The following is a 21,644-nucleotide window of genomic DNA, read 5'->3' on the forward strand; positions in this document are numbered from 1 at the left end:
CAGGCAATACACACAGCAGGCAATACACACACAGTACGCAGTATACACAACAGGCGGTACACACAGCAGGTCTTTGTCGAGTGGGTCTCTTTTCCACCTTCCTGTGGTTTCCAGGGGGTTGGAGCCAAGTTGCTGGACTAACACAACAATCACCATCTCGTCAGCCCAAGCCTAATGAACAAATCCAATGAAAGTGAGGTTCCTATGTTAATCACCAATCAATCTCTCCTTACCTGAGAGCTAGAAAAAGTCAACTCAGTCTTTCCAAAGTGTAGGCACTGGGCCCACTTTTAAGAATGTTTTTGGTCCTCCGACAGTGAACAGAATTGTTTTCTCATGAGGAAATGGTCATCTCCTATAGGCCTCAAGCACACCTTGGTCTCAAACTTCCTAATTATCGCAACCCAGCAGATTTTTCTCCTGTTTCTCTTCTGCGTCTGTTCTCACATAGCTTGGTAAAGCAACACTGGTGCACTTGTTGACCTGACACCATACCCAAGAGTACTGGAAGGAGGTAGACAACGATCAAGACCACGGTTTGCCTCAGAACCTTCCTATTTAAGAAAGGTCCTTCGGGCACTTTTATTCATGGGTATATATAAGATTGGCAAGAGCACCTTTCCAAGTCACAGTTGCAACCATTTTCCATGAGGTCAGCAAGAAGGCAGAGAAACAGTGGCAGACATTTGTCCTCACAACAGTGGCCATGCTGCTGCTGGTCTTGAGCCTTTCATCAACCATGGCCATCCCCTCTCTGCCCCTGTTCTCTGAGGAATGAAGAGCACTGGGATTCAAGCTGTGAGGTGGCACTTGTTTTGTCAGGGGACAAGCTCCCAGCCTCGTGTCCAGCCTTGGACAAAATAGCGGCTATGTCCTCTCTACCGAAACCTTACTTCACTGAGCCTAGCCTAGATACGGAAGTGTCTCACCCTGCCTGGGCACGGGCGGACTGCTGGATCAGCAGCACCTGCGGGGCCAGAGTGGACCACCTTAGGCAGGTTAACAACCTCTCCTGAGGCCGACTCCACGGAGGCCACAGGTGAGAAGGCATGGCGCAGGTCATGGTGGGTTCGGTCATGGTGGGTTCGGTGGACTGGAGGGCCTGGAGGAACGGCCACCACCAGAGATGCTGGTGCGTTATCTGGTGGGGCTGGGGGTGCAGCTTGGTCCACTGCGGGTGCAGGACTGGCTGGCTGTGGCTGCAGGGACACGAGGAGAGAGAGGACCATTTTCTTACGTAAGATTGTTTCCTCCTCCCAGGCAGGTCTGGGATGCGCCCCTCTCTATTTCCTCCCAGTAATGATCGTGAGTTGGGGAGAACATAATTAAAGAGAACTGGTAAAATACTGAGGATCCTCACGGGAAGAGGTAACTGGCCTATGGGGCTCCAGTCTCTCTAGTATTACTGCAGTCCCCATAGACTTCAACAAACACAGTCCTATTTACACGTACCCCACCCACAGAGAACCTTCACCCTTTCCCGGGAGCACCCAGGAGCTGCCAGGCAGAGCAGCCCACTTGGTCTCTGGAAATAGGAAAAGCATTCCCACCTTTTACACATAACAAGGTGGCTTTGCCAGCTACACATGAGGACTCTTCTCCCCTGTAGCCACCAGAGGGTGAGACAGAAGGACCCAACGGGAACACGCTTCCCCCGTCAATGAGCCCTCCCACTTTGAGGCTTAGGACAGGGCAGCTAGGGTCCCATTCCTCCTAACCCACGGCAGAAGCCTTAAGGGGATCCATGAAGTTACCTGTTTTTGGAAAACTTTGCAGGCCACTGAAAGCTCTTCATCAACAAGCTTTTTGACAAGACTTGCCTTGCAGAAGCCATATTGCTGTCCCCAGAAAGAAAGAAGTTATTTTAAGTGATATAGAAATGGTTCTCTCCCAGTTTCAATTATGAAATTTTGAAGCGAAGGAACTTAAGTTTCTAATTCTTTTCTTCTAAATTTGCCCCTTTGAAGTTTATAATTTCTGAGCAACTCTCTCTTGAGAAGCCACACCCATGTCCTAAGTAATGAAAGCCAGTTAGTTCTCTCTCTCTCTCTCTCTCTCTCTCTCTCTCTCTCTCTCTCTCTTTCCTTCTCTCCCTCTCTCTCTCTTTCTCTCTCTCTTTCCTTCTCTCCCTCTCTCTCTCTCTTTCTCACCCCCCCATATACATATTCACTTAAATCTAAGCTATTGGTTTCTTTAAAAACCTCATATCTCCCTTAATAAACCCTACCTTTGCTTCAAATGACACTTCTGGTCTCTGCTTATAAAACATATGGTATGCAATCCTCCAGCTAGCATTGAATACACAGAAATGCTACGCGAGCGAGAACATGTGCCTGTAATGCTTGAGGCCATGCTGACACACAGAGAGCCTCTGCTAATGCAGATGTGGTGTTTTATTTTGAAATAAATTCTGCCAAATACAACTTCAACTATGACGTGAAGTCATTTTGCACATGACTTTGGTGCCCTGTGTCTTCCAATTACTCTACAGATGTTTTTCTCACATCTGTCCATATCCGTCACAGTTCACCTATGTGCCCCCCTTCTTCAGTGGCTCTCACCGAGCACTGGGGTCCCATCTCTGTGTCCCACCGTTAGTTATCGACGACACATCATCTTTACAGGTGTAATTTGGTCAAACACTTCGGACACTCTCTTTGCACTAAATCCCCACAGATGGAGACTCAAACCCTCAAGACTTTCAAGCGTCAGAGGCACATCTAGGAAATCTGCGACTCAGGCTGCCAGCATCTGTACACCCAGCAGCCACACGCACCAGACAGCCTTGGGAACTGACCACTGTCTCCCATCATACTTCATGCGCTTCTCGTACGTGAGATAGTTTGCCGACTACACTTAAGAGGGGAGGGGAGGCGCCAGAGAAAGACCTGGTCCAGTTCTATAACAAGTGAGTAAGTGGACATTTTTTTAAAAATTAGGATTTGATTTGATCAATTTTAATTATGTGTTCTGTGTGTGTGTGTGTGTGTGTGTGTGTGTGTGTGTGTGTGTGTGTGTGTGTGTGTTTGTGATTGTTTGCATGTGTGCAGGTGCCTGCAAAGGCCAGACGGGTCAAAGCTGGGACTAAAGGTGAGCCACCTGCCGTGAATGCTGGGAATTGACCTTGGGTCTTCTAGATAAACAGAAGTGCATGCTTTATCCGCCATTTCTCCAGTTTTACAAGTGGACATTGTTGCACTTTTTTTTTTAAAAAAAAAAACTTTCTTCCTTCAGCTACAAGATGTAAACTGCAAAGTGATGCTTTGTTCTGGCCAGGTGGCAAGAGCCCCAGGGTATGACCCACTCACCTTTTCTGGCAGCAGGTTACACTTGGCTGGATCCGTGGCCCCTTGAGCAGTGCAGTCGGTAGCAGCCACCACAAACTCCACAAAAGTAGAAACTGGGGGAGGCTGAGAATAAAAATGCAGAGGCGTGTGAGGTTAGATAATCAGGAATTGAGAGGGGCAAGGAGAGGTTGGCAGGAGGGAGGGGGAGGGAGACCATGGTCTGGTGTAGCTTGAAAGAACACAAAGCACACAGACCATGTATGTGGCCCAGGGCAGTTGAGGAGTTTGGGCTGCGGAGAAAGGAGTTGAGTCTTCTCAAAGGATTGCCAAGGCTTCATTGTCCATCGTTCAGGGCAGAGGTAAATTTTTAGAGAGGAAACAGGAAGCCAAAGGGCCAACTTTAGACAGGCAGGGATGGGAACCCAGCATCTCTTATTTAGTCCCTCAACCATCCGAACCCAGTGTTTGCATCGTTCCTGATTGGAGGGGGAAATAAAGAAATGGCCCCACCCCAATTTCATACACCAGGATCAAGGGAGAAGCAAACCAGATGGAGGAATGGAAGGCATTGCCCGTGGCTTCCTTCCTCGTACTGCTTGGAACCTTGCAAGCACAGCACATCTGTTACGTGATGTAGTATGGGACGGGTATTTTCTAGGAATTACCGATTTCCCACCTACATTAATGTGTTTGCAAGTATATCCTGGCTTGCTAATGAATTGCCAGGTTTCTTAAACACCACAATTCTGTTGCATGCAAATAGTTAACCTTTGTTGTACAACTGGCTGGTCCCCTCCCAGCCCCACATCTCTGGCCTTGAAGGGTAGACTGAGAACCTCCCATTATCTGCCTGTCAGTATGAGTAGGCCCATACCATTTCCCATGTTGATTTCCAGTCTACAGCGGATGTTACTGGTGGGGTGGTGAGTGTGTAGCATCCAGTGAATTTACTATGTCTGAACCCAGAGCCCTGGTGTTAAGTGTTAAGCACAGGCGGGGACACCAGGTTGCTGCCTAACTGCTACTTTGTGTCTGACTGAGGTTGAAGTGGCTCTCTGGGACAGTGTTGCTGAGCCTTAAGGGTTCTGCACAGGCCTAGGAGACCCCTTGACAGCCTTTTCAACTAATATCCCCTTGTCTTCTGGTTTTTCACCCCCAAACACTCCCCAAGGGTCACCAAATTGCCCAAGTCTATCAAAAGAGTCTTAGGGTTTTACCGTATTTTGAGCCCGGGAAACCTCCACCAGTTTAAAATAGCTTCCGTTGTTCTGTGCATTGAAGGCATTCAGGGCAGCGTTGACAGTGTTCACCACGCTGGAGTCATTGAACGAAGCCAGCAGTGCACAATTTGGGCACACCTTTCGCACGTCCTCTGCAGAGTCTGGGCAGAAAGACGAATGGGGTCTTAACCGTCATTGTCCAAGGCACACACCACTGTTGGCTTATTTAGAGAGAGCTACTCATGCTCTGGCTACAATCCGCCTTTTCCCTAAACCTTAGAGCCGCTGCGTGAAGCTTCACCAAGTCATCGCCATGAGGGACGATGTCCACCCATGGGAACGAGCTCTGTTAGTAAAAACCGTGTTAAAACTTTAAGACTGGAAATCCTCGCCAATGAAGTGAGGCCTACTTGAGTATGAAATTATTGATTCCTTTCTCATTCCACAAGATAAAAATAAGCAGGAGAATCATCTGACCTGGATTGGAGTGGCACTGGGCGTGCATCACAGTGAACTGGCCGTCTTGTTTCAGAACGTGGAAGTCACAGTCTCCCTCCACCGCCTAGAAAAGAAACCCGTGCTGATGCCCAGGAGCCTTATGTCTTGGCTGCTCACCTAGATAGCATCCTGGCAGGGCTGTGGGAGGTAACCCGCCCAAGGTCGCCTCCAGGGATCTTACGATAAGCTGCTTTCAGGGAGGGCTTCAAAAAGACAGCTCAAGGGTTGTGAAAATTGGCCTCAGGGCAGGTGCCACCCAAGAGCAGTTTTAGAAACTGTGTTCTGTCCTCACACACCACAGAAGTCTCACAAGTGTCCCCCACATTCAGTGAGCCTAGTTTGATCCTATGAAGGTTCCCCTGCTGCCAGTCCAGTGAGCACGGGCAGTGGGACCAGGGTTTATCCCTAATGCTTGAACTGGCATCTTGGAGCCCATTCTCTTTGGAGGGATACCTTGCTCAGCCTAGATACAGGGGGGAGGGCCTTGGTCTTGCCTTGCTGGAAGTGAAGTATCAGACGTTGTTGACTCCCCATGGGAAGCCTTACCCTCTCTGAAGCGTGGGTAGGGGGTGGGATGGGGGAGGGTAGGGAGGGAGAAGGCGAGGGAGTGGGAATGGGGATAGCTATGTAAAATGAGAAAAGATTGTATTTAAAAAATTTATTCATTAAAAAAAAGGGAAAAAATTGCACTCTGGCTCACCAAGATAGCTGCCATGAGTTGGATAAGGCCCAGCTGCTCTTTGCTGGACCGTGGTGACCAGGCCCCACCCACCCACCATAAGGTAGGACCCATAAACTGGCACTCACATGATCGACCAGCTGCCTCACAGAACAATTGGCCAGGGGAGTGGGGTCCAGGACATGGCAGGTGGTCTCCAGCGTGTCTAATTCCAACTCAAACACTTCCCCGAAGGGCCGCTGTGAAGACGGAAGGAAGAGGTGAGCGACTTCTGGACCATCCAGTGTGTCAGCCCGTGTGAAGCCCTGGTAGAGCTTGGGGGAGAGTGAACTTTGGGGGTAGTGAGAAGAGGCCCCACCGGTCTCAACCCCTTCTGTCTCTGCACTGTGTCTTTGGTTTTTTGTCTTTCACAGATGGAGCAGGTGTGAAATGGGGGCCAGAAGGTGGGGGGCTTGGATGGCTATGCAAGCCCCCGTTCTTATTCGGAGCTCTCTTTTACAGAGGCTCTGGGGCCTCCTTTTTATTTTGAACAGTTTATTATCTTGCTATGTCTTTTCTAGCCCTCATTCTCCCCCATTCTTTCTTCTCTCTAGTTGTCCATGCTCTTCCTCTTCTCCTTTCGGTTTTCTTTTCCTTAGAGAATTCTCTTGGCTTTTCCTATTGTCTAGCTCATCAGGCCTTGGATGTATAGTGAGTTCCTGCTTCCTGCCTCTTTATTCTGAGGCCAGGAAGCTGTCATCACTAGTGTGGAAGCAATCTGGGAAAACTGCAGGACCCCATGAGGTTGTTCAGTTACCCTGTCTGTTCATCTATCCCTCTTTTCACATCTTGAAATGTACCAAATTTTATACAATCTCAGCCTGGCTTGGCTGACCTCTCACTTCAGCTCCGCCTGAGACCTCAGCACCACCAGGAGAAGAAGCACCAAGCTTTATACGCAGGGATAGCTCAAACAATTCCCTGATGACATAGAGCTTCCTGCTCTACTTGGGAGTCCCAAAGAAAGCAGCCCTCAACCTCTGTATTTAGCGCACCATGCTCTCTTGTGGCTTTCCCTCCAATATGTATACTGTGTGTTAATCATAATACTAATAATCTGGTCATTACGCCTGTGTGCTCTTAAAATTATGCAGTGTCCTTAAAGTTCTCTCGCAAAAACCCTAGTCTCAAATCAGCTGCTCTTCAGTCATACTGGATATTGTTCCTCCATTTGGGTATTCTGATGGTTATTTTCCCTCCTAAATCCCAAGTCTCTTGTGACACAAACATGTCTTTCCCATTTTTAGGTTAAGCTGAATCCTATGGAAGTTCCGACTTTGTCAAAAGCAGACAAATATTGGAGAGTTTATGATTTCAACCCACTAGTGCCCATAGCATCTGACATCTGTTGCACAACAGCGTGGCTACCACACAGGCTGGAATGGGGGAAAGGGGGGGTTTTAACGAAATGATCTATGTTCAAATGGCTGTCACACTTAAGCACTGGCCAAACGCCACTTCCAGTTTTCACCAGAGACAAACAGAAGCCAAGAAAGACAAGCGATTTCCAGGTCGGCAAATAGGAGCCCAAGTTTTCCCAGCAAGTCCCACCTTCTACCTGTGGTCTGTGAACTACCATTGAGTCCCTTCTTCTTCCCTCGTGGAGCAACCTCTGTGAGATTCATGACTACAGTACCGAAGGGGCCTCTCCTGCTGTCCCCTTCCCCTGTCCTGCTTCTGGGAAGAGACCAGTCTCTGTGACACTTTTATCTGTCTGGGAGATGCTAGCCTTTGAGGCACTGGGTTGTAGCCCAAACAGATTCTTGCAGCCCAGTGGCGAAAGGCTCACTTACCCGAGGCCACACCTTGACTTTGTCAACCTGATTCAAGGTGTGCTTGAACCCGTGTTGAAGATGTTGATTGAGGTAGTCCACGGCCGTCAAAGCTGCTTGCTCTGCATCTGGGTCATCACAGGCCACTTCTCTAAAGCCCAGTCCCATAGCATGTGGAGCTGATTGACAGCCCCAGAGCTGAGCTAAACAAAGGAGCAGGACCAAGGACTTCATGGCTGCCCCAGAGAGGCTCTAGAAGATGGGTAGATATCAGGACTAGCCCAAATAATCAGCTCGGAGAGCTAGACCAATGGAGGGGGGCAGGTGGCTTTATTTATCTGATAGCGCCTGCCGAAGGAATTGCATAAGGGCGTGGGACGAATTTTGTTCTGATTCCAAATCCCTGCAAGTTTGCTCTGGAAAAGCAAATAGGTTAGGACATCAGCCATCCCCAGTAAGTCTGCCAAAGTCAATGCTGCTGTGGGGGAAGATGGTCCAAAGTCTGCCTGGAGCACAGAGATAACAGCAGAGACAGGAGGCCGCTGAGGGATGAAGTGGACATGGCCGGCCCAGGGTGCAGCTGGGGTGGCAGCAGAGGGAGGGTCCTCTACCCGAATATGAGAATGCTGTGACACCCAGGAGGGAGAGGACAAACTGTAACAATCCGATAAGTCTAGAATGGTGGCAATTGGTCCCCTGCAAGAAGCATCCTGGAGGGAGAATAAGGTCCACATATGTAGCAAAGGTACAGGGAGCCATAGGAGATGACAGGGTCTTTGGTAAGAAGAATGAGGATGAGAGGAAAGAGTTCTTATGACAGGGAGGGATATGACCAACATGCTGTATGGATTCCCCTCCCCCACTTCTTCCTGCAGACCTCACCACCCAGCCTTCCAGGGAACAGTACAGGTAGGCCCTGCTTTGTGATTTCTGAGTGGCTGTTTGGCAGCAGCAGCACTCTGGTCCCAGGCAGAGCACACGTGCAGTGCAGTGGGGTTCCGGACTACTGTGAGCCCCTCATGTGACACAGCTCTGGAGTGGCCTCCAGCATCCCAGGAAAGGGCAGTTATGAACACACTCGTCTGCCCTACGTTCTATGCAGCCGCAGGGCGATGATAGTGTATCTGAGGCTTTTGACAGCCCAGACATGACCTTTAGGGAGTGTGGGCAGGACAGTGACACGTTTCAGAAGTGTTGTGCAAGGACCCAGAGCAAAGAAGCCATTCCACGGAGACCATTTCATCATCGTGTTGGGCTGGATTTGTCCTGTGAGTTAATGTGGCTTCAAGCAGGAGGAAAGTACTTTTTACAAAAGAAGAGAAAGAGAAAACTCCCGAAGGAAATCCTAATGGCATCAACTTGTAGGGGACAGACTGGGCAGTGAGGGAGGGTAACAGGGCAGCGACGGTGGCTGCGATGGCTCCTTTTACATTTGCTTCAGGCTGTGCACACAGGTGCAGAACTGAACGGGGACTGCGGCTTCTCTTGGGGAGGGGTCCTAACTCTCAGAGACGATTTTCAGACCTGTGGATAGAAACCCATTTTGGTTAGGGGCACTTGTTCCCCACTGGGGTTAGAATAAGCCTGAAGTGGAAAGGGACAATGTACGGAAGTGCCTCGTAAATCAAAGGTGGAAAGGGATGTACACCTCTGCTTGCTCTGTAAGAGGCCTATTCTGGAACCCTTTGACAGGTAATCTGCACCATCATTAGCCTGGAGTCTCTACCTGTGAGCAGTACGCTCTTTATCTCTGCTTTGACCCACAGCAAGACAGCCCTCCTGTCAGCTGCAACTTGCTAGGGCTCCCTATCCCAGCCATGAGAGTCGTTCGGGCTTTCTCTCAATTCCCCATTTAAACCTGGAGGAATGAGGCTGCTGTGTCCATATGGGGAATGGGGAGTTCTCACTAACAATGTTGGTGCCCATCTGTCTGGACACCCCCGAAGTCACAGTCCCTCCAAGGTTCTGGTGCCAGCCTCTCAGGGGCATCTACCAGCACTGCACCTAATGCCTGGGAGGAGGTCTAAATCCTATCAGAAGAAGATTTTGCATGAAAAAAAAAAGACAAGGTGGCCATGTACCCTAAAGTAACACTGTTGATAGCCTAAGATAACAGTTGACTCCCTGTCACCCAGAGATGCAGTGAAAGGAGGCGGAAGTCGTTCTTAACCACATGCCTCTTTTCCTAGATCAATTAGAATATGTGGCCGTTTATTTCTTCCATTTAGCATTGTGACATGAATATTGCTCCACGCCATCAACGATGAATGCTGCTCCACGCTGTTAAAGAGACTTAAAAGCATGCTGGAAAGGAAGACATGCGAGCACGTTGTGTGACTGTGGTATTTTAATGACGCCTGTACATCCCCCCCTGAGCACTCCTGTCTCCATGGGGCAACGATGCTCTGTGTGCACAGTAAATACAATGCGGTGTAGTAAAGTTTGCTGAGGGAAACGGGTCCAAGTCTCAGGATTGAAATTCCTAAAGTGGCAGCAGGGTAGTGGACAGGGAGAGAGAGAGAGAGAGAGAGAGAGAGAGAGAGAGAGAGAGAGAGAGAGAGAGAGAGAATGAGGGGGGGTGCTGGGTGATTGTTAGAATTACAGCTCCTCACAAACCAGAGCATGAATGTGTACACGCCAGCAAAAGCCAGAAGACTGACTGGCTGCCATGGAGAAGAAGAAGCTTCAGTGTTGGGTTAGTAACAGCTCAGCCACTTGACTCTGCCCTTTCTGGTTCCTAAGAGGCCAAAGCCCCGTGAAACCAGGCACCTAACTTCTGATAATCCTGCTGTTCCTTCTCTCCTATGTTCAAAGACCAAATATTTGGTGGGGGCGGGTTTCTACTATCTGTGAAGTTAGGTGCCAGGACACAGAGGGAGGAGAAGACATCACGTGTCCTGAAGGCTCTCTCTCATCGCACTGGACTCCTAGAAACCGTAGATGATGGCATGAAGCCATCATGCTGTTAGCGCCGTTAGTCTGTGGCGTGAGAGTGGGTTCTAATTCTCCGGCAGAAAACATCAACCAACAGGATGCCAGTCAGCCTTTCTCCCAGGGTGCACCAGCTATCTTGGGAAGCTAATTCTGCACCAGTTGCCCTTTAAGACACTGCCCACTTATCTGAAGAACCCTTTACGCTCAGTGCCAGGCACCACAGAGGGAAGGCGTGGGCCTGACCATAGAGGCAGAAAGATGAAAGGCAGTGACCCGGTCCTAGTGATCACACTGGTTCTGGAGCTCTCCATCCAAAAGAAGGTTCCATGAGGACATGCAAGGAAAGAGAAGGGCCAGACTGAGGTGAGGCAAGGAAGACATGAAGGTGCCAGGTTTAAGGAGGTGCTACCCCTGAGGTTGCTCCCCATTCAGTTCTGAGCAATAGGCTCTTTCTCTGACTGGCCTGAGTGAAGAGGCAGGATATACACACAGAACAGCAAGAGAATTCTTTGGATCTCAACAGATCTCTCTTCTTTCTTCTGTTTCAAGGGACATTGTCACTGCCGCCACCACTGCTGCTGTCTTTATCATTTGAGCTGCTGAGCCGAGCCGCAGGAACACCATGATTCATGCTATTGGTTGTATGTGACCCCAGAAAAATGACGGAAATCTTCCGTTCTCTTTCGCCCAGAGGAAGGCCTTCCACTATGGGCTGCTCCCACAAAAATCGAAAACCAGTTTAGAGTCAAAGAAATGAGGTGTGTGGCTGCTGAGGCTGCAATCTCACCTCCACAGGGAGCCAGCATCCTCGCATTCCTTGTCTAGGAGATGCAGGAGAGCTGCACTGTTCCTACCCACCTTTCTTTCTTTTATTTTTTTATTAAAAATTTTTTTCATTACATTTTATTTATTTCTTGTTCTGAGAGGGGAAGGCGAGTGTCACAATGTGGATGTGGAGATCGGGGGACAGCTTGCAGGGGCTGGTTCTCTCCTTCCGTCATGTAGGTCCCAGGAATCTGCCTCTACCTGCTGGGCCACCTCCCCACCGCCCCAGCCTGTTTTATTTTCTTTTTTTTGGTGGGGGGGGGGGCAAAAGTCTTAACTTATTTTATTTTTTATATTATTTATTTATTTATTAAATATTTCTGTCTCCTCCCCACCACCGCCTCCCATTTCCCTCCCCCTCCCCCAATCAACTCCCCCTCTCTTGTCAGCGCTAAGAACAGTCAGGGTTCCCTGCCCTATGGGGAGTCCAAGGACCACCCACTTCCTTCCAGGTCTAGTAAGGTGAACATCCAAACAGTCTAGGCTCCCGCAAAGCCAGTACGTGCAGTAGGATCAAAACCCAGTGTTGTAGGAGCTGTGGGCCTGCTTTTCGTCCTGCCTGGCTCCCGCACGGCTAGCTTTATACCAGAAATAACAACACACAAACTGTATTCTTTTAAACACTGCTTGGCCCATTATATCTAGCTTCTTCTCGGCTAACTCTTGCACCTGGACTAGCCCATTTCTAATAATGTGTGTAGTACCCCAAGGTGCGCTTACCGGGAAGATTCTAGCCTATGTCCATCCTGGGTCGGAGCTTCATAGTGTCTGCCCGGGAGAGGGGAGCATGGCCTCTGAGCTCACTTCCTCTTCCTCCCAGCATTGTGTTCTGCTTATTCCACCCACCTATGTTTTAACCTATGAGGGCCAAGCAGTTTCTTTATTTTTTAACCAATGACCTTCCTCCATCAATCCAGTGCCATTGTTCTTGACTTCTCAGCAGTCTTCATTGTCCGCTATGTTCAGTGAGTCCGGTTTTATCCCATGCTTTTTCAGACCCAGGCCAGCTGGCCTTGGTGAGTTCCCGATAGAACATCCCCATTGTCTCAGTGTGTGGGTGCACCCCTCGCGGTCCTGAGTTCCTTGCTCGTGCTCTCTGTCCTTCTGCTCCTGATTTGGACCTTGGGGTTTCTGTCCGGTGCTCCAATGTGGGACTCTGTCTCTGTCTCTTTTCATTGCCTGATGAAGGTTAATATCCAGGAGGATGACTATATGTTTTTCTTTGGGTTCACCTTCTTATTTAGCTTCTCTAGGATCACGAATTATAGGCTCAAGGAACACCAATGATAGCCTTTGCTGAAGAGGTTGTAGAGAAAGGAGTACACTCATTCGTTGCTGGTGGAAATGCAAACTTGTGCAACCACTTTGGAAAGCAGTGTGGCGGTTTCTCAGGAAATTCGGGATCAACCTACCTCTGGACCCAGCAATACCACTCTTGGGAATATACCCAAGAGATGCTCTGTCATACAACAAAAGTATATGCTCAACTATGTTCATAGCAGCATTGTTTGTAATAGCCAGAACCGGGAAACAACCTAGATGCCCTTCGATGGAAGAATGGATGAAGAAAGTATGGAATATATACATATTAGAGTACTACTCAGCAGAAAAAACAATGACTTCTTGAATTTTGCATGCAAATGGACGGAAATAGAAAACACTATCCTGAGTGAGGTAAGCCAGACCCAAAAAGAGGAACATGGGATGTACTCACTCATAATTAAAATTTTTTTTATTAAATTTTTTTTTATTAAAAATTTCCACCTCCTCCCCGCCTCCCTTTTCCCTCCCCCTCCCCACGCCCCATACCCCTCCCCCTTCCTCTCCAGTCCAAAGAGCAGTCAGGGTTCCCTGCCCTGTGGGCAGTCCAAGGTCCTCCCCCCTTTATCCAGGTCTAGGAAGGTGAGCACCCAAACCGGCTAGGCTCCCACAAAGCCAGTACATGCAGTAGGGTCAAAACTCAGTGCCATTGTCCTTGGCTTCTCAGCAGCCCTCATTGTCCACCATATACCTCCCTGCTCCCATATCCATCCTTCCATTATCCAACCATCCCATTCCCCCAAGCTGTCCCTATCTCCCCTTCTCACTTGTGTCTCCCCATCTCCCCTTTCCCCCATCCCACCCCACCCCCAGTTCCCAATTTTTGCCCAGCAATCTTGTCTACTTCCAATATCCAGGAGGATATCTGTATGCTTTTCTTTGGGTTCACCTTCTCATTTAGCTTCTCTAGGATCGTGAATTATAGGCTCAATGTCCTATATTTATGGCTAAAAACCAATTATGAGTGAGTACATCCCATGTTCCTCCTTTTGGGTCTGGGTTACCTCACTCAGGATAGTGTTTTCTATTTCCATCCATTTGCATGCAAAATTCAAGAAGTCGTTGTTTTTTCCCGCTGAGTAGTACTCTAATGTGTATATATTCCACACTTTCTTCATCCTCCTTTCTCTACAGCAGGAGGGCTGCACTGTTCCCACCCTCTCTTCTTTACAGTGGAAGAAGCAAAGACTCAAGGAGGTTTTAGAACCTGATCTTGCCAACACATCAGGAGAGCAGAACCTGGATTTAGTCCACTCATATTGCTTCTCTAGTAACCCCTAGCCAGAAGGCTGGAGATCCCAACAGAAGCTAGAACTTGACTCTTGGTCACTAGGGATCCGCTAGCAACTTCTTAGCTTGACTTTTGGGCTATTGTGAGGCTACAGGACTATAAAAGTGTAAGAAGTTTGGTTAACATTGGAAAAGAGGTTGAGTTTACCTGCATAATTTGAGTTAGTTAAACAATTCTTAGGAATCATTTTTTTTCTGAAAAAAAAAAAACCAGCCTCTACAAACTTCAGTGATGACTTGGGTGGCATTGACATGGTCTCAACTGTGGGTGAGAAGGTAAACAAGAGGTAAATGATTACACTGTTTCTAGTTACACGTTTTCCAGGGAAGACTTTCTAGTCAGTGAAGAGCATCACACCCACCTCCCCTGCTGGCTTCTTCATCACCCTTTGCCATCTTCAAGGTGAGTGTCACTCTTTACCAGGAGAGAGGTGTGAACGAGCCGTGCAATGTGCTTGCTGGACATAAAGACTTCCAGAAGATCCATGGCCTTGCCCCTCGAGGTTATCTAGGGGCACCGACACCAAGTAACTCATGACACCTTGTTGAGTTTGGACATACAATAATCCATCCTGTGGATAGTTGAGGTTGCCATGGGTCTCTTCATCATTGAGTTGACATAAGATTCTGCTCGCTGTAGGGGACAGTCTCTGGACACACACTTACTAACTCCAGAGCTTTTTCTTGCACTTGTCTGTGCTCTGTGCCAAGGAAACACAGCTGGAAAGTGTGATCCCTTTCTACTTGTGTTCCTTTGCCACATGCTTGACAGCATGGCTCTCTGTTGCATATAGCGAGGACATAGAGAACAGGTTCCTGCCCTCGGCCTGTAACCCAGAAGAACACAGCCTAGAGTGGGTAGAGTTCTCCCTCTCACTCAGCCTTGTAACCACACAGCAGGCCTCATACCTGGCACAGAGGGACAGAAAAGCCTCCCACCCAGGAATTCCCTCTGGTGTCTGGAGTCTGCTGGAGAATGTCCAGATGCAGGAACTTACTCTCCTCTCTGGCAACACTTTCTCTTGTTTCCTCACTCTAGTTGTGAGGGAGCTTTTCCTTTCCACCAGCCTGATTTCAAACCTCACCAGGGCTCTCACATTTTCTCCCGCTGCAGGTACACATATTCAATGCCAGCTCTCTGCATTGGGCTCTAGAACATCCGGGCTATAACCTGCTCCCCTTTCCAGGCTCCATTCTCTCCTCCTTCATTTGCTGCTCACTTAAATCTGTGCTGAGGCAATCTAATTGCTGGCAATCAATTGGCAAGACTGACGCCAACGGCTGAGCAGCGAGATAAGTCATCTTGTGGTTATGAATCGATCAGTCACACAGCCTAGCAGTCATGGCTTGCGTCTTTAGAAATGTATTGTTCAATGATTAATCAATGGAAACTGGTCTATCGCCATTCCAGAAGGATTTCTCCTGGTGCCCAGAAGTTTATCTGGATGTTTAAAAGGGTTAACAATGAAGTCAAAACCTAGACATTTCTCCATATGCATTGCCTTGATTAGGCTTCTTGAACACAGACAGGTAAAAGATAGACGCCAATGCGGGCATAGTAAGGTGGAGGAAGCCTCCCATTGGTCCTAAATCTAGCAAAGCTGATAGCAGTTTTGTTCTTGCTGTCTGATCTCTTGACTGCATCTAGGGGGTGGGCCATCTCTGTGGCATGTGTTCTTATCAAACACTGAACAGCAACAGGACAGCTCGTAGTGAAGGTGCAGATCACAGGGCCGGGGCAACATTTCTGTGTGCTGAGATTGTACAACCAGAAGTCTAGCCATCTGATGGCCTAAGGGACAGGCTGAACCTCAGGACCTAGATTCTTACAGAGACCCAGGCGGTGGCGGGAGCAGTGAGGGCAAGTTGGATGGAGAGATGTTAGCTGTGTGGGAGGCATGGCCTTGGGCCGCTGAGCATGACTCCAGGCCTCCATAAGGAGTCAAAAGGCACACCAAAATCTAAACCCTTCTCCATTATTTGTCCATTAGAGAGATTAAGTCTTTCTAAGCTCCAGTTTCTCCATGAGTTAAACATGGTACTAAAGCCGGGCTAGAAAAGATAACCCAAGGACTTTGTGAGATCACGTTAGCAGAGTGGTCACTGTGAAGCCTCGCACCGTGTTGGCTACCAATAGATAGGTCTTAATAGTCCCAATGCTCCAGTATGGAGAGTACACAGAGAATATGTGGAGAACACTAAAGGCAGAGGTGGCCCTTTGCCTTTATATATCCCACATCAGAAGCAGGGTAGGCAATGCCTAAAAGGCTCTTTGGGTTTTATCCCCTTCGGGACAAGCTGCTCACACTCGGAGTCTCAGCTTACTCGTCTGTAAAAGGAGTGATTGCAGTAGTGAATAAATGGGTTTATAGCATTAAATAAGAAGTACACTTAATGCTCCTGGCAGGTACCATCTCTATTACCGACAGCACAGGAGGGATGTAAGAGGCAACAGTGAGGGGCATTATATATGCGCTTTGTTTTTGTATCCGTGCTGTCCCAAAGAGGCCTTGTGTTGGTAACTTCCGGCAACGGAGGAATCCGAAGACAAAATGGAGATGGTGGTTTTATAAGAAAACAATTGGTTTCCTATCCCAGAGAGCCAGCAAGGCAGGGCTCAAGACTGTGTGCACCCGGTGCGAATGGCTGGTGGCAACTCAGGAGGCCAGAGAAGTGGGCATATAATGCTGGAGCCCAGAAACAAGGCACCTTCGGACCTCCCCGGGAGGGCTTCCAAGATGCTCCTGAAAGATGGTTTGCCTGGTGGTACTCTCGGTTTTCCCTTGGCATAGACAAGTGCGGTCTGGTCTGGCTTCCCAGCTGGCTGCCCGCTCTTGGGCTCCAAGTCTCTCCACACTTCAGCAATCTGTGCTCAGTGGAGCACTGCATTTTAGATGGCTTGAAATTTTAAACATTCTCTTTTCTAATAAGGGAACCTGAGTTTTTCATTTGCACCGGGCTGCGCGAAGCAGGTAGGACTCCCATCCAGCTCAAGCAGGGCGTGAAAGGAGCTGAGAGCTGCAGGCATCCACAGAAAAGAGGAGGCTCATTTCCAGCCAGGAGCCGCAGGAGAGGGGAGGAGAATGAGGGGGCAGGGTTTGGACAAGTGGAGGTCTGCCTGAGTTACTCACAGATTGGATCCCCCATGCTCAGCTGGCTTTTTGAGGGATAATTTTTAGTCCTTTCTTCCAGGTGGTATCTGCCAGCTCCTTGCCCAACTAATAAATCAACTATGCTATCAAATGTCTGACCATGTTATTCAAAGTCATCTCTGAAATAAGTGCTAACAGGGGGAGCACTGTTTTAAAGTGCTCCCAATGGATTTTTTTAAAAAAACATTATTTATGATGATGATTACTATCATCATCATCATCATCATCATTTTGGTCTTTTTGAGATAGGGTTTCTCTGTGTAACAGCCCTAGCTGTCCTGAAACTAGCCCTGTAGTCCTGCCTGGCCTGGGTCTCGAACTCACAGTCTTCCTCCTGACTCTGCCTCCCGAGTGCTGAGATTAAAGGTGTGTGCCACCATCATCTGACCTCTTTTTTGTTTTTTTTCTAAATATGTGAATTAGAGGCCAGAGGTATTAGATCCCCTTGAACTGGAGTTCCAGGTGGTTGTAAGTCACCTGACATGGTCCTGGGAACTGATCCAGGTCCTCTGGAAGAGCAGCAAATGCACTGAACCACTGAGCCACCTCTCCAGCCCACCAACACATTCTTAGTGAAAAATATGGTGACTGAAATAAAAATTAAAAATAATGACATAAGAACTAGGAGTATATCTCAGTTATAGAGTTATGTGTCGTGTGTCCTGTCCCTGGCACTATAAAAAATAAGTATCAAAAAAAAATGGGTCACGCATAGACCGGCAGTCACGAGCCCCATGCTCTGACTTGTTGTTTCGGATTCTGCCGTGGGTGATGGTTCTGGGTGGGGACTGGCACAGCAGCTAAGTGATAGTGGGAGAACTTTGACCAAAGTCTGTATCCTCTACCCCACACCGACACAACTCATGCCAACGCGATGCTTTTCCCATACAGGAACCTGGAGTGACCCAGAGAACAGTGCACCAGTCAGCACTTACACAGTGCCTGAAGTCATCCCAAGAGACTCCATGAAAAAGGACAGAAAGGCAGTTTTCTTTAGAAAACAATCTTACCGTCCCTATTTTCAACACCTCTGTCCTAGTGTTTACATTTCAAGTCCTGTTTCTCTGAAGCCGATGGAAATGCCACCGTTTCTCGTACTACGACTTGTGACAAATGACAAGCCATTTGCATTTGGTTCTCTCCATTTGATTCGCACAATTATTCAACTTCACTTATTCAACAAACATTGGGGGCTTTTTCTTGTCCTGTGACTCGTCAAGATTTGAGCTTTCTCCCCTGGTGGGACAGTGGCATAGACAGCTAGATGTCTTCTGGGCTCTGGGGCCTCTGCTTTGTCTGTTCTTTATAGACAATAGACAGCCAAATCTCCGGTCATAGGACTGAGTTTGAGTTTATTAAGTACACAGCAAGCGGGCGTAAAATAATAAAACAGCAAGCCACAAAAACATAGTAGAGCACCAGATCAAATCCTCACACCAGCAACAGAACCAACTGGGGAAGCCCTGGGAACCAAAACAGCAGCTGGAGCTTTGGATGGCTACAGGGTCCCAGACAGACCAACTTTTCTGGTGTTAAGACTTCCAAATGAAAAAGCAAATAGCAACAGATAGAGACAACATCGTCACATTGGGTGCTCCCAGCATCCAGCAGAAACCAATGGGGCAAGGCCAGGGAGCTTTCTCTACACAGCCGAGCCTCCTGCAGCTGAGCTTGCCATGGCTAGCTCAACTTCCTCCTACTACGGGGCCTTTCATGTCACGGGACAAACATTAGGAGCCTCTGTTGAGAGTACTCGAGGGCACTGCTGTCTTTCTCTATTCTCTTCTCTAGTACGGGAATTTGGGGGACCAGCCTACCTTCAGATAAGGGGTGTCGAAGGACATTTTGAAAGAAATTCCCTGGGTTTGCAGTGGCGGAGGGAGTGCAGCCCTATTCCCAGAGCCAGCTTTTCAGAGAGATCAAACAATACGTGACCATTTACCAATCTAGTATATGCTATGGATGATTTTCTGGGGACTGATGGGACAGACCACCTAATGGAAGGGGTCAGCTGTGGTGGTTTGAATGAGAATAGTCCCCATAGGCTCATATGTTTGAATGCTTGGTTACCAGGGAATAATACTACTTGGGAGGGATTGGAAGGTATGGTCTTGTGGAGTAGGTATGGCCTTGTTGGAGGAAGTGTGTCGCTGGGGGTGGCCTATGAGGTTTCTCTCTCTCTGTCTCTCTCTGTCTCTCTCTCTCTGTCTCTGTGCGCTCTCTCTCTCTCTCTCTCTCTCTCTCTCTCTCTCTCTCTCTCTCTCTCTCTCTCTCCCTGCTGCCTTGGATCTGGATGTAGAATTCTTAGTTCCTCCTCCCGGAGGCTCCCTTCTTGAGGAGAACATGTCTCCTTAGACTAACAAGTTTAGCTTTGTCCTGGAGCCTCTGTGAACACCTGGGGAAGTACAGCAGTGCCTGTCGCTCAGATTTGTTTCCTAACACAAATCCTTGAGTTCTGTTCTAAGAACTGAAGGGACACTGTCTCAGAGGGCTTCAGAAGTCCCAACACCTTTGTTTCGGTGCTCGTTGCCCATCTAGGGACAAAGGAAAACAAAGAGGCATTATCTTAAAACCTTTTACAAAGCTCTTGGGTTCAAGACCTGAACTGGAACTGGAGGAGACAAAGCTTTAGGATCGTGCCTAGGGCAAAGGCCTGCAGGGCTCAGGATAGGCAGCATGCCCGGCAGCATGCCCAGCCACATGCAGTGGACTGTTCAGAGACAGGCAGTGGTGTCCAGAGGCAGGCAGCTGTGCCATGAAGTGGGAAAGAGCCTCGTTACAGCCAACAGTGCCCACAGCCAAGCGATGGTGGTTATGGCAGGCAGCAGAACTCAAGCAGGATGTGTTCCCTCAAGAGAAAGCGGTATTCATGGCAGGCAATAATGGCCAAGAGATGGCAGCAATGCCGGAAGGTAGACCGAAGTACTTTAAAGAGAAGAAACAGGGCCCCAGGGGAAGCCAAGTGTCAAGTATCAGGCAGTGGTGGCCAGGGCGATGCTTTGGTCCCCTATAGAAAGGAATAGTCCCTAAAGCCAGGCAGCAGTCACCGATGACGACACATCAGACAGCAGTGCCTGGGTGCAGAAGGGACTGAGAAGTGTCCTGAGATGAGCGGCGATATTCACGAAGAGGCAGGAGTCTCCATACTTAAACAGAATTGTTTCAAAGAAAGGCACAGAGCTGAGGGGTGCGCAACTCTCTGCAGGGACAGGTAGCTATGCTCAGCAACAAGCCGTGGTGGCCAGAGACAGAGAAAGATTCCTTGAACAAGGGCATGGTACTCACATTGTCCCTGTGTAACTAGGTCATTCTTTGTTTTCTTATTACTTTAAAAAATACCAATCCAAATTCCCACTCCCTCCCATCCTCCCATTCCCTCCACACACCCTCCCACCCTACCCTCCTCTAATCCTAAGAAAGGGTAAGGCACCTTGCCTTGTGGAAAGTCCAAGGCCCTCCCCACTACATCTAGGCTGAGCAAGATATACATCCAAAGAGAATAGGATCCCAAAAAGCCAGTACATGTAGTAGAGACAAATCCCATTGCCACTGTCAGTGGCCCCTCAGTCTGCCCCAACTGTCAATCACATTCAGAGGGACTAGTTTGATCCCGTATTTATTCATTCCCAGGCCAATTGGAGTTGGTGGGCTCCCATTAGCGTAAGCAAACTGTCTCAGTGGATGAACCCTTCATGGTCTTGAATTCCTTATTCATACTCTTACTCCTTCCACTCTTCAACTGGACCTGGGGAGCTCAGTCCAGTGCTCCGATGTGGGTCTCTGCCTCTGTTTCCATCTGTTGTTGGATGAAGGTTCTATAGTGATATTTAAGATAATCAGACTAGATGACTCTTAAGTAATGTGTACTCATGAATAGCAGCTACTCTAGAGCACACTTTGAGAATGGAGCAGATTATAGGAAATTTAACTAAAGACATCTGAGGGACATCACATTTCAGAAGAGACAGGAAATGGTTCCTGAGGACATTGAAACCCAGAAACTACACGTAGCAAGGGGAGAGCTGCATTATCTTTTGTAGACAGTCCAAACTAACAGTTCAAGGCTAATTTACTTTGTGATGCAATGGAATGCACGCCCACAGTCAGCTTGTTATTCATGTGTCCTCAAACACAAGCCCAGGAAAAAGCTATTGGTAAGGGAACCTCAGCAGGAAGGGAGGGGAACAGGGGACCCCGAGTGGGCGGGGAGAGGTCAGCGCTCTCTTCCTTTACTGTGAGCAAGTAATGTTTTCTCCATCCAACATGTAAGGTCACTTCACCACAGCTGTTAGCCCATTTTCGTGCCCTGCACCTTGTCAGGGAGAGATAGCCCAGCAGTGTCTCCAAGCCTATGCTCTCCTCCGCCGGTGTCAGATGAGTTCTGAGTCTCCCTCCACACTAAGAACATCTATACTCACCGGGGAGAGAATGTCCCTCTTCTTAGGTCCCCACATGCTTTTTCTTTATGGGGAGGACCATCTTGGGATACAGAAGAATAGCACCAGGAAACCTGATTCCCTGGAAATGGGCAAAGCCACTTTGTTATGCCCCAATGAAGACCAGACGCCAAGCCCAGAACCACAGAACCAAACATACAGATTTGTCAAGGTCTGTCTAGATTCAGTCAT

The 21,644-nt window shown here is 48.5% G+C and overlaps 1 protein-coding gene across 1 annotated transcript; it reads right to left on the bottom strand.

Moving 5' to 3' along the window:
• Positions 1 to 525: 525 nt before the first annotated feature.
• Positions 526 to 7,805, bottom strand: Ahsg (alpha 2-HS glycoprotein). The gene is made up of 7 exons (XM_075955868.1): positions 7,517 to 7,805; positions 5,813 to 5,923; positions 4,985 to 5,069; positions 4,505 to 4,668; positions 3,309 to 3,410; positions 1,755 to 1,838; positions 526 to 1,199 (listed from the first exon to the last, which is right to left on the bottom strand). Exons 1-7 carry the CDS (start codon positions 7,727 to 7,729, stop codon positions 909 to 911), a joined length of 1,050 nt encoding a protein of 349 aa, XP_075811983.1. The 5' UTR covers positions 7,730 to 7,805; the 3' UTR covers positions 526 to 908.
• Positions 7,806 to 21,644: the final 13,839 nt, after the last annotated feature.

This window comes from Microtus pennsylvanicus, chromosome 1 (assembly GCF_037038515.1).
Source record: "Microtus pennsylvanicus isolate mMicPen1 chromosome 1, mMicPen1.hap1, whole genome shotgun sequence".
Classification (NCBI taxonomy): domain Eukaryota; kingdom Metazoa; phylum Chordata; class Mammalia; order Rodentia; family Cricetidae; genus Microtus; species Microtus pennsylvanicus.